Here is a 12,362-nt window from a genome sequence, read left to right on the forward strand (position 1 = left end):
TGTGACCTCAATTGACTACTTTTGTGGATCTGTGTCTGGTGGAACAGGCAAGTCTTTGTAAATCCATTAAATAAAATGTTAATGTAATATGTCGAATGTTGAAAATAGGTGAATGCAGCCTAAAATGCATGATTTCATATTTACCTACATTTCTACTGTCTAAGTCCACATGTTGTTTGTCTAATAATCTTGATATCATGGTCAGTAACGAGGACAAAATTGCCAACAAATGCATTTCCAAAAATGGCAGAATCTAGATGGAACAGAATCCTCTAACAGGTGATTGGACATGTAACTCACCTTGGTCCTGGCCAATAAGGGGGCTCCTCTCTCCAGCAGCACCTCCACAGCTGGATCATGTCCACTCCGAGCCGCACAGTGGAGCGGCGTGAGACCATCCTACAGAGCACATCCACACTTAAGTCCATAAATAACACTCTTCTACATTTTAACCAACCAATCACATCCACCCACTCACACGCAAGCATAGCATCACTCTATTACCCAACATATATTAGCAACCATCAGTTCTGTTGTCCCTCTCCACCTCATGCGGCACAGCCGACCCACTATGGCAACCACGTTAGGGGATAGTGGCTTAACATCAACCTCCAGCCACCAACAGGTGCTGTACCATGTGCATAAATTGAACTGCAGATGCAGCCAGACTAATCCAGGCTAGACCTTGTTTACATGGGTCTGAATCAAATATGGCTAATAACACATGTCCTTTTAGCCGCGGCACAGCAACATAACACCAAGCAGATGTCAGGGAAATCCAGTGCGGTACAACTGATTTAATCCACTGAGCCACTGAAGTCCAGCTGAACTGCAAAGGGCAGTTAGCTCCTCTGTTGGAGGTGATGGCAACTAGACGGCCATCCTGTACCTTCAGGAATAAGTGTGGAGAAATGGGCCCTGACCAAGTGAGGTGGAAGGAGGAGAAGATGCATTAAGTGTTTAAATAAGATTTCCTTTCATATGACGTCAAGTCCAGAGTTCAGACCCGAGATACTTTATCTGTATCTTAACTCTGTGCTTCTTGGTACTTACCCTCGTTTTAGCATCAATCTGTGACCCACGGTCCGATAACAGACGAACCATGTTAGTGTTGCCACGCTTGGAGGCCACGTGTAGCGGAGTGATCCCATTCTGCAGAAAGGAGGAAAATACACGCATGAAACATGATGCATTTTAAGGTTACAGAATAATAAATAAATAAAATGTTATTACCAATTTAATAAAATAAATCAGTATTTAAAAAATATATATATATTTTCATTGATGTGTGTCTGACATATAGCCAACAGCAATGAGAGCCTTACTGAATAAACCACTGGGCATAGACTTTGGACAAATACTTTGGCGTGCTGTGAGATTGGGTGACTTGTTTCATACAGACAGAGAGAGAACACATTGTCTTGCCATGACACTTAGCATTTTGGACTGGGGAAGAGGGGAAGGTGGTGGTGTCTACAGTTATTGTCTGTCATTTTCTAAGACCCTCGCCTCAGTCAAAAGCACTGTGTCTCTACTGTGTCTTGAGTCATGAAAAGAGGAGGCCCATGACTCAAGGGGCTTTTCTTTGTGTGTGTGTGGGTGCTTGTAGAGCTTGAGCCAAAGCACAGAAGAGGATGACGACAGGGCGGGGGTGCGGGCTGAGGGGGTCAAGAACTGAGAAAGTCTGACAGTGCAATTTAGCACGTTATAGTACATGTAGCAGAACTGTTCAGATGACAGCGAGAGCCTGAAACAGTCGCCAGTGTTACAAAACTGGCAAAATATATAAATTGCCTGAAGTTGTACACAACCTAAGCGAGGTTGTCAGAAATATATATAGATATAGATATATAGATTATGGACTGTGGATCATCAGAGATAAATCGAGTAAACAATTCATAGGTATACAGGGCTAAAATGCTATAGTGAAGACTTGGTTCAGGGTTATGTTTTGGTTACGTGCGTGTGTGTGTGTGTGTTTGTGTGTCTGTGTGTGCCTGTGTAGTGTCCTACCCTCGCAGTGAAGTCGACTGCTGCCCCTCGGTTCAGCAGGAGGGTGGCCACATTGACGTTTCCATAGTGGGCGGCGATATGCAGGGGGGTGAATCCACTCTGAAAGACAGACAGGAAAGAGAAAGACACACAAAAAAGGTCAGATATTTACTTCATGTCCTTGAATTCAGACCTCTGCCTCTTGATCGAGTCTTCCCAGCATGCAGCAGTCGCACCAAGCATCACAGGTGAACAAAATAATCAGAAAACAAGAAGATTTAAAAAGAAACAAGGGTAAAGAAAAAACAAAAGTCTGAAACTAGTCAAGTCATTGTTTACAAAACCTAAACCCACAACCCAAAAAACACGCTCAGACTTCATGCAGGTTTTCAACCACAAAAAAAAAGGACACTTTACTTTGGCTTCAAGAACCAGTTTGAAATGAAAAAGACGAAAAAAACAAAAGCAGAACAGAGACACACAGATCACAGAGACCGTCATTGAGATTGACATGAAGATGGACGAACAACAGTATCTACTGAAAATCAAATTATAGTGAAATCATAACGAGTGGGGGAACATTTCCCACCACCAAAGTGCACTATGTTTACTGTGTAAGTGTTAGAGTGAGCAATGAGAAATACATGAAAGAAGTTAGAGATCAGAGCATTTTGGATTAGATGTGAAATTCTTGCCTTACCTTGCCATTCTGTAAGTGTGGTCCGATTTAACGTGAAAAAGTTGTTTACAAAAGTGTGAAGAACACAGTGACTAACGTGATGGTTTAAAACTTTACACAGTCCAAAGCTTAGAATGGTGCAAATTAAAGTAGTGTGGATGCAACATGCTAGTCAATGCCAGGTCTTTGGCCAAGCAGGTAATAATTCAAAAGCATTATGAGCCTCCCATGCCTTTACTGATTAGCATTGATTGTAGTATTAACAGATTACATGTCGGTATGTTAAATACCTTCCATACAAATGCATGCGTTTGAAATACTCGACTAGGAAGCTGTTAAGTGTGGAAAACCAGGAATGCCCAAATTAAAATGAAACCATTTGATTAATTTAAATCTCCCATTAGAGCAAACAGTGTTAAATAAGAACATAAAAAAGACATTGAATTGTGTTAATTTAAGCTAACACAAGTCTTATGAAACTTAAATGAGTATTGTTGGTTTTAATAACCACTTTACAATAGAATCTTTCTCCCAGGCCAAAGTCAACATCTTTTGGAGAAATGTAATGTAATGTAACCTAAAAAACCAGGTCACCATTTCAGTTATTTTAACTATGCAGGTGGTACATTGTACATTGCTGCTTTGAAAATGAAAATACTAATTTTCTTATCGTAATGGCAGTGCTATGCTTTGGAGAACGTTGAAAATTGTATGAAAACAATCTGAAATAATGCATTTTCACTCATAAATTAAAGGCAAACATTTCATTTAAAACTTTCAATGGGATTAAATGTTTTCATTTTTCTCTCGGCATTACTGGGCTTCCACCAACGACAAACAGCATTTTTTTCTATTTACGGTCATTTAAACAATGTTTATACCAGGTAGTTCATAGTGCGTCTCTAGAAATCATGCAGCACAACATGAACAGACAGAAGTACGAGACACATTGATACACACATTCACAGCTGTCCCAAAAAATACATCGGCACAGTATCCATCAAATCAAAACATAAGAGGAGAGAAATGTCTTGCTTAAAATAAATCTTAATAATGATGTAGTTAGAAAGATATTTCTAAATATGAAAAAAGGGGGGGGCTCATTGAGCTTTTCATGTAAACCGAAAAAAAGGAAATGAAATACACACACACATATATATATGCACATTAACTGTATGAATAAAAGCAGACTGTGTGCGGTGCTTGAGTGCAGGACAAATGGGCAATCGCTTGGCCATCCCTATCAGCCATGCACGGTGGAGTCTTAGTCTACCAAACACAATCTGTGAGAAATGTAAAATGATGCCAAATTCATTGACACCATGCAGTGCTGCGGAAGTGACAGAAATAAACGGTGGAAGAAAAAAAAAGGAAAAGTGGAAAAAACCAAGGGATGAGGGTGTACAGTGAATCTGTGGTGAGTTGAAGGAGCACGTGTATACCTCAGTAGTCCTATTGACCATCATCTGGAGCAGGAGGAAGGAGGAAGGGAAAGATCAGTTCAGTTAGGCTTGTATGAAAATGAAACGCAGGCGGATGCACAGCGGTGACGTGGCTGGGGTGGGTCACTCCCGTGCAAGGTGCATTGCCAAGACAGCGATCTCAAGTTCACACAGTTCAGTCTGAGAATCAGGTATTAGGTCTTAGATCAATCTGCTCAGTCAAAGCTGTTTTGGTAAGAATGTTACATAACTCTTAATTTATTCAGTTAAATATTTTGCGGAGTTTTGTTGCTTTTCTAGATCTGGTATGATCAGTGTGACCACTAGTAGCATGCTAGTGATAAACATCTCATTTGGAAAATCAACCTGCCATTATCCTGTAATTGTCACCTTTTAAGCAAAATGGAGAGAGTTTTGATTTGAAAGGCAAATTCTGTTTTCATCACAACTTGGGACTCATTATGCTGCTTTGGTCATCAGTTGTTGATGGAAACTACATCGAGTACATCAAAGTTTAAAGGTAATAACTGAATTGTTCACCACTTTTTATCTTCCAAATATAAACTAGGGGGTTTGTTTTCCTTGTGTATGAGTTTTATAATGTGTTGTATGTGTTATGTTGTCTAATACAAACAAGCAAAAATAGGACCCTGGCTGTAATATATTATAGAAATTAAGTTTGTCTAACATTGTCTCAATTGACCACAAGGTATCCCTCTGACAGCTGCAGCCTTCAATAAGAACCTTGGTTTGGTGAACTGACGTGTGAGCGGACCACTTTAGATGTCACTGGACCTTTTTCTCATAGTATTTGATAAGAGCGGTGCCCATGTGTGAGAACACTTTGTGTTTTTATCTGTATATGTGTGTGAGTGTGACTTAACATGCTGCCATTTTGGGCCATTCTCCTGTGGGGCCTTCCTTATGACTCATAAAGAGGACGGCTACATCACAACAGCTGAGCAAATGTGGCATTATTCTAAATTCATGCATATACCCTGTGTTTTGTTACACAACAACATAATTGCAGCTACTGTATCCTTAACATTCAGGACTGCATAGGACAGTAAATAGTGTTTCATTTTAGCATCTTCACTCTAGCCACGTCACTTTAATCCGGTATCAGAGAAACAGTCAAGACGAAATATTTTACTCCAATATTGTCCGTTAACTGTTTGTTCTAACCAATACCGGATCGTCGCCTAGAGCCCTTCCCCTCCCAACAACCATCAAACAATATTAGAAACAACCCCCACCCCACTGGTTGACATGCAGCCTTAGATATCGCCACCATACAACCTGCAGACAGTGGCACACTCCATGCAGTGGACAGTGCTACACTTAGACAACGGTGCAGCAATGTGGGAAGGGGTGATAGGGGAGAAGTGTGTGAGTGGTAGTTGCATTTTTAAAGAAAGGAAGAGAGAGGGAGAAACCCAGTTAGTGGAAGGACCAGGAGTGAGGTGGCAGGCATACGCACACTGGATGAGAGAGAGAAGTACAGGAAGAAAGACACAGAGAGATGCACAGACAGACTTATGGATACACAAATGCAACTTCATGGGAAACGGTCACCATGACAAGTAAGTGTCTTCTGTCAAACACTACATCATAGACATATCTTTTCTGCAACCGTACTAACACCTGCTGTAATTTGTTTGCTTGGTATCTGGATATTTTATCTGGACAAGAAAAAACCTGATCTGGATAAGAAAACAACTTTCTATTATGATATCCATCATAGCTAGCCTGGATGCCAGACGAACTTAGCCCCGCCCACAACAATTTGGTCGGGCAGTTCGGTCTGGAGTCGCTCCATTGGGAAAAAATGATGGCCCGACCGGGCCAATCAGATTGTCAGGGCGGGCTTTATACGATGATTGACAGATGATCAACGGTAACGTAATCAACCACGTCATCACAGTGCCCTCGGGTTGAATTCGTTTTCAACAAACATGCCTGCCGCTGGCGAGCTGAGATGTGTAGATGCTGCCATTGAGTCTGTTTTAGAAAACATCGACAGCGCATTCATTTTGAAAGAGGAACACAGAACGTGGAGGCGACGCCAGAGCACCGCGCTAATCCCTATCGCCCCGGCGCTTGGCTGTTCACAACGGACACTGAAGCGACGCTGAACCGCCGGGCAGCGCTAATAATATCACCCGTTGATCCAGTAGATCGCTGCACGGCTTTGTGCCAGTCACACCGGAGGCTGAAGCACCGCGCTGCGCCAAGGCTGCCTCGCGGTGCTTCAGCCTCCGGTGTGACCGGCACAAAGTTTTAACATGGGAGTGGATGGGAGCCAGCTGTTATTTAAGGCTTGGCGCTGCGCTGAAGCGTCCGGTGTGAACCCAGTAAATAACTCACAATGCGTTGCTTAGCATACGTCACATACTACGTTGCTCTGATTGGTTGTAGGTCTATCCAATTGAGCGAAGAAGAATTTTACTTCCTGGTCAGTTGAAACACGCCCCATAATTTTTTCCCAATGGAGCGACTCCAGACCGAACTGCCCGACCAAAATGTTGTGGGCGGGGCTAAGTTCGTCTGGCATCCAGGCTACATCATAGCGCAATCACAATAGCTTTTCGAAGGATGAAGACAAGAGAGGCAACCTCCAATCCTCTAATGGCTGATGCCTTTGGTTTTTCTTCGTCTCTCCCAGACCCAACAAAACTAGTCGTTACCATGATTTAAGCTTTGTTGCTCTGTCTGTTAACTTCCTATCATTAAGTCAAGTGCTGTGTCACAACTGAGCTGACAATACCTTCAATCAGCAGTTAAGGGAGCTGTATGGGTTAATGCAACAGATTGCATCAGTAATTTTTTCAGATCTACATTTAGCTCAGTTAGCTCAGGCAGAATATTCCGATTCAGCCTTAAAGATTTATTCAAGCACATGCTAAATGAACTCTTCCTCTAAGAGGTCATGTAGCACTATAACAACATCCCACTACTTCTTTCTCTGACCCTGTCTTTATTTGCTGTTAGGCCACAAGAAGCTGCTTTCATGGAAACCCAAAACTTCATAACTCTTGATCCTTTGATTTGCAGTGCTACCATCTTAAACTCCTTGTGGGTATAAATAAACATATCAAATGGTTTTAAAAGCCACATTGAGCGAAGCGGTGCTAATCTGGATCTGACATGTCAAAAAATGACAAGAAATAAACAGTGGCATACAGCACATAGATTGTTTAATTCCTCCGAATGCTGTCTTATTCTGCAAGCTGGTATCTCAGTTCCATCTAGATCCCGATGACACACTATGACCCAGGAGATTACCAGTCAGTTAAGTATCAAATGGGTGACAAAACTGGAAGTGTGTACACATATCGTCATCTATGGCTTAAGAGTCATGGTACCAGCAATAGTGACCTTAACAATTCAGATAGAAAGATACAAAGAAATGTCCCCAATGTGGTCAGGACTATCTTTCTGCTATGGGTAGAAATTTTAGCTGTGAACAGTAACATCAAGACCATAGGCAGGAAGGATCATCATCCTTTTGGGCTGACAGATCATCATGGTCGGTACAAACTCATGGTACTAGCAGTAATTTGGTTATTACAACTTTTGTTTATTGTCCACCAGGTCACCTACTTTGCATGGTGAAATAAAATGAGACCCTGCTCCTGTTAAAGATAGATTTGAATGGGAGAAAACATCAACAGATTGCAGATCAAGAGGATAATGTATCCAGATACAAATCAGATTTTAACATCAGATGTTAACAAGGTGTTTCCATTAAAAGTATCATATAAGACAATTGGGTGAACCCCAGTGCTTTCAAGCCAAAGCAATGGAACCAAGGAAGCCCGACTGGTTTTCCAGACTTGTCAATTCATTACCTCAAATTTCACAAGAGGGAAACTCCGTCAGTATGGAGATACCGACACAAACATGTAGCGTCACATTAGCTGGACTCCCACACATACAAGCTCTTTTGAGTCAAACAGGGATACAGACATACCTTGGACTGGACATCGGCGTTGTGGTCGTTCTGGAGGAGCAGGGCCGCCGACTTGGTATCATCCTTGCGAGCGGCAATATGCAAGGCAGGCAGGCGGACCTTGCCCTTAGTATCGTTCTCCAGTAAGACAGAAACCACCTGGTTGTGGCCCTGCTGGAGGGCGATGGCCAGAGGGGTGAAGCCGTCCTAGATGAGGGAGGACAGGGAAGAAAAGGACAAAAAGAGGATTACCAAGATCCCATTTTTTTTAAACGACTTAATTTGGGAATCTTGAGTACGCGTAGACTTTTATTTTGCTCACTAATGAGCAAACGTGAATGTAACTGCATGTTTGCCACAGTAGAGTTTCTTTGTGGCTTACAGTCAAAACAATGCTTTTTTAGCCATGATAAGAGTGGGGCTCTGCTAATCTTAGAGTTCGTCAGCAGATCAACCACCTCACACTCAAATGTCTTGACAAAAACCCGGATGGATCGCCTTGACACTTTGTTTAGACATATGCAAATAACTTTGGTTAGCTCATTACTTTTCATTGACTATGATTCACAACATTATTAAAATAACATCAGCCTATTAACGCCATGCTGTGCTTAGTGCCTAACTATTTGGCAGTCATGCAGTTTACTGTAGCGGGATGAGATCATCAAAACACACACAGTAAACTCACCTCTGTAGCAGTGCTCTGGTTGCCTCCATTTTCCAGAAGGTATCGCACCACATCCATGTGATTCTCCTGAGCGGCCATGTACAAGGGAGTGAATCCATTCTACAGCACACAGACAAGTACAGCAGGTTAACGAATATACTAGCAGTTCTGGAAAATAAATCTCACACATCCTCTAATCATCAACAAAACACGTCCCAAAATAAAGCAATGGCTTTTTAACATGATACCAATGATACCATGACTGCAGAGGCTCACCTGAGACTGAGAGTTGATGTCCGCTCCTCGTTTGATCAGGATCTTCACAACTTCAACCTGACCAGCGAGAGAGGCTATGTGAAGTGCTGTGTTTCCCTTCTGGATAAACATAAAACACATGAGAACAGTTACTACAGGCACTGCATGTCATATCCACATTTCTTCAGTATAACCTTATTAAAAGATAATTATTACTGTAAATATTACCTTATTAAAGGTAAAAGGAAAAAGCTGCAAATATATCTCTGTCCAACGGCAATATTCCCCAAAACTGCTGTTTCTAACCAAGCTACACACACATATTTTTTTATCAACTAATGTCTCCTGAAAATATTCAAAGCCCTACTGAAAACCTCACACCTCTCCACTTGCTTAACTGCAGCGTGGTACATGTTGCATTTTGGAGCAACACCAACATTCACAGCACTGGAACCCCTTCTAGTAATGACTCGACCTTCTCTAATTGCAGGTGTCGCAATGACTGGCATCTTTTAAACACCAATCCTCTATGTTTACAACTCCACTCTACATATCACCTTCCTTCACTGCTCAACTTTCTCAATCCCTTCGATCTAAATCATCTAGAAGCATGTTTGCCTCAATGATGGATGTCAGTTCTAAACTTGGACCTGATCTGCACAAAAAGGTCATGCCACCTTCAGCCTGTACAATTATTTCATAATATGTTTGATGATGATTAAATTCTCAATATCTCCCAGTCTATTTCTGTAACACTTATTCTTTTGGTGGCCAAAGAAACAGTTGAATGATTCACTTCACCCTTTGCAGTCGCCATAAATAACACAATATAAATCTTTGCAATTGTTATATAAAACACAGAACACCCACATTGAGTAGGAGCTCAGAAAGTCCAAATGATTTCCTTTCCTAATCACTATTCCTTGACCCCAATGAGTTACATTACGAGAAGCAGCAAGGAGCTAGGAAAGGAGAACCACGGTGCAGAGAAGATCAAGTTTTTTTTCTATATGCACTAAATGTACAGTACTCTGTGTTGGCTGTGCGCTGACAGTTATAATACAGTTTCTTGACCAAAACAGAAAATATAATTGTATTTCATACAAAAGAAACATTTATTCATCCGTATCTTACAGAAATAACAACATAGATTTAATGGAACATTTTAATAACACAAAAAATAAGATAATATGAGGGGTATACGTTTCTGTACAGTGACACAGGATCTAGATGCATCTTCCATGTGTACATACATTCATTGGCTGTGTCCGTTTACTATTCTCAATAAAACAGACACACAGTAGCTTCTCTTGTAAGCAGACACTGGGATTATCAACACTTTGTGTCACCTGACATGAGTTTAAGTGACCTAGAACTGTTATTGTTGTTATCCTTTCTTCATTAATGTGAAGATCAATCACAAGTCCAGTCTTTTTATTTATCAATCATCTAAATAAAAACAAAATCATCAGCTATGCTTTCAGTTAGTAGAGTTAACTATATCATGATGACAACCCTGATTGACACTAGAAGTAGCTCTATATGAAGCAATTTCTTTACAGGTTTTATAGTTTCCTCAGTGGGAAGATTAACCTGTATCTTACCTTAGTGGCTGAATCGACCGCTGCACCTCTGTCCAGCAGTTCCTGGACCAGATCCACATGGCCCTCCTTGGCTGCCAGATGCAGTGCATTAAGACCATTCTGGAAAAGAGGAGTGACAAACAAAAGGTTAATCCTAAAAAGAAAGGTCCTGAACGACAAAGTACAAAGACAGATCCGAGTGGAAAGACAAAGGTTTACCTCCCCCTCTAGATCCATAACTATCTGAGCCTGCCTTTATTTCTGTTTATTTCAATCATTTCCATCTTTTGACCATGTGAGCTGCTGTCCTCCTCTCTTAGTGAAGGGACGGACTGAAATATCCAAGCTGGATATCAAAGTTGGGTGAGATGTTGTGCCATGTTATGTTGTTATGGAGCAGAGCCGGTCCTGGGTATGAAGTTATAAATAGTTGTGTGTGTGTGCGCACTTGTGTGTGTGTTGTCAGGTCAAACAAATATCCACCTGTTTACCCCCCAGGGTGCTCTGCTCTGAGCTCAAACATCACTTTCTTGATGTTGATCATTTATATGGGGCTGAACCAATAAATAAATATGAAGGATATGATCTAAAATGCCACAAGAACCAGACAAATATAGTGACCATTATTTGTTAGGTTTTTGGACTAATTAACACAAATACAGATTCTGTCAAAAATTGATAACTACCTGACATGATAAAGGTTTCATAGTGGTACAGAGATGTTTGAAGTTTCAGGCAGTAAAACACTTATGGACTCTATTAATATCTGTATTAGGATTGTGAGTGTCATATACTGATTGGTTGGCAGGGGAGTAGGGAGGTTGCCCTGCTGAGAGACAAGAAGCTAGAAAACTGAGCGAAAGCAAACACAACTGTTAATGGTCTGTCTTTAAATAGCACCTTTCTAGTCTTGATGAAAAACTGTTTACAAGGTAAGTGTTTGTGAAGATTAAGCAACACAAGCATGTCCAGTTGCCTGTTTATGGGAAGGGTTTGATGAAGTTCACGTTAACACACAATGTAAACAGTAGCAATAATGTTATTGTATATCTTTTTTTTTTTGCCACTTGAGACTATAGAACAGGCTGAAAATTCAACATTTATCGCGTGATCTTATTGAGTTCTGAAAGCCAAAACAAGGTGTTCCATTTTCCTCCCCCTGCCTTTATGAGGAGTTGGATGGAGCTGCAAAGTGCTAATGCCAAATGACCAAATAACCTTTCAGTAGTCAAAAGCATTAGGCAGCAGTTTAAAAAGAGCTGCTGAACTGATATGTAATTTCCTCCTGGACTGACAGAATAACACTCATCACACAGCCCCCTGGGGCGGTGATCCCACAGGACTCCCACGGTCCCGACAGAGGCACCCTGTGGGATCCCAGAGGAGCTGAATATCATCAGACTGCGCTTGAGTTTTCACAGCCTTGAAGTATTCCACAGCTGGGAGGAGGCATCTGTTCAGCAGCAGAGCAGAAGATATGTTCCAGCTAAGTCCTGCTGTTTTTGGATCAGTTGACATGCTCCCCAACTCTTTGCTTTCAGCTGTCCTCATATAACACTTAGCTACTGGGCTGGCACAACTACTGGACTTAAATATTAGTTCAAAGAACAGAAGAATAAAGAAATGAGCACATTGTGCTTACTGAACATGCCCTGTGATTTATTTTCAGTGGGGAATTGGAAAAGGGGAAAAGCATGGATTTTGTATGAAAAACTTCCATCCTAGATGTATTATAATTTTTCCGGGGTTCCAGGGTTTTCCCTTTCATTTGTCACCAATCTGTAGTGTTTAA

General features: G+C 41.3%; 1 protein-coding gene across 1 annotated transcript in view; it reads right to left on the reverse strand.

The window, feature by feature from the left end:
* Positions 1-12,362, reverse strand: part of ank2b (ankyrin 2b, neuronal) — a 75,738-nt gene that overhangs the window by 52,224 nt on the left and 11,152 nt on the right. Inside the window, exons 3-9 of the mRNA XM_053416798.1 lie at positions 10,592-10,690; positions 9,009-9,107; positions 8,754-8,852; positions 8,087-8,272; positions 2,014-2,112; positions 1,054-1,152; positions 301-399 (exon numbers count right to left, since the gene is read on the reverse strand). Of these exons, the coding sequence (XP_053272773.1) occupies positions 301-399; positions 1,054-1,152; positions 2,014-2,112; positions 8,087-8,272; positions 8,754-8,852; positions 9,009-9,107; positions 10,592-10,690 (780 nt within the window). The remainder of the gene's footprint in view (positions 1-300; positions 400-1,053; positions 1,153-2,013; positions 2,113-8,086; positions 8,273-8,753; positions 8,853-9,008; positions 9,108-10,591; positions 10,691-12,362) is intronic.

The sequence above is a fragment of the Pleuronectes platessa genome, chromosome 23, assembly GCF_947347685.1.
Source record: "Pleuronectes platessa chromosome 23, fPlePla1.1, whole genome shotgun sequence".
NCBI lineage: Eukaryota > Metazoa > Chordata > Actinopteri > Pleuronectiformes > Pleuronectidae > Pleuronectes > Pleuronectes platessa.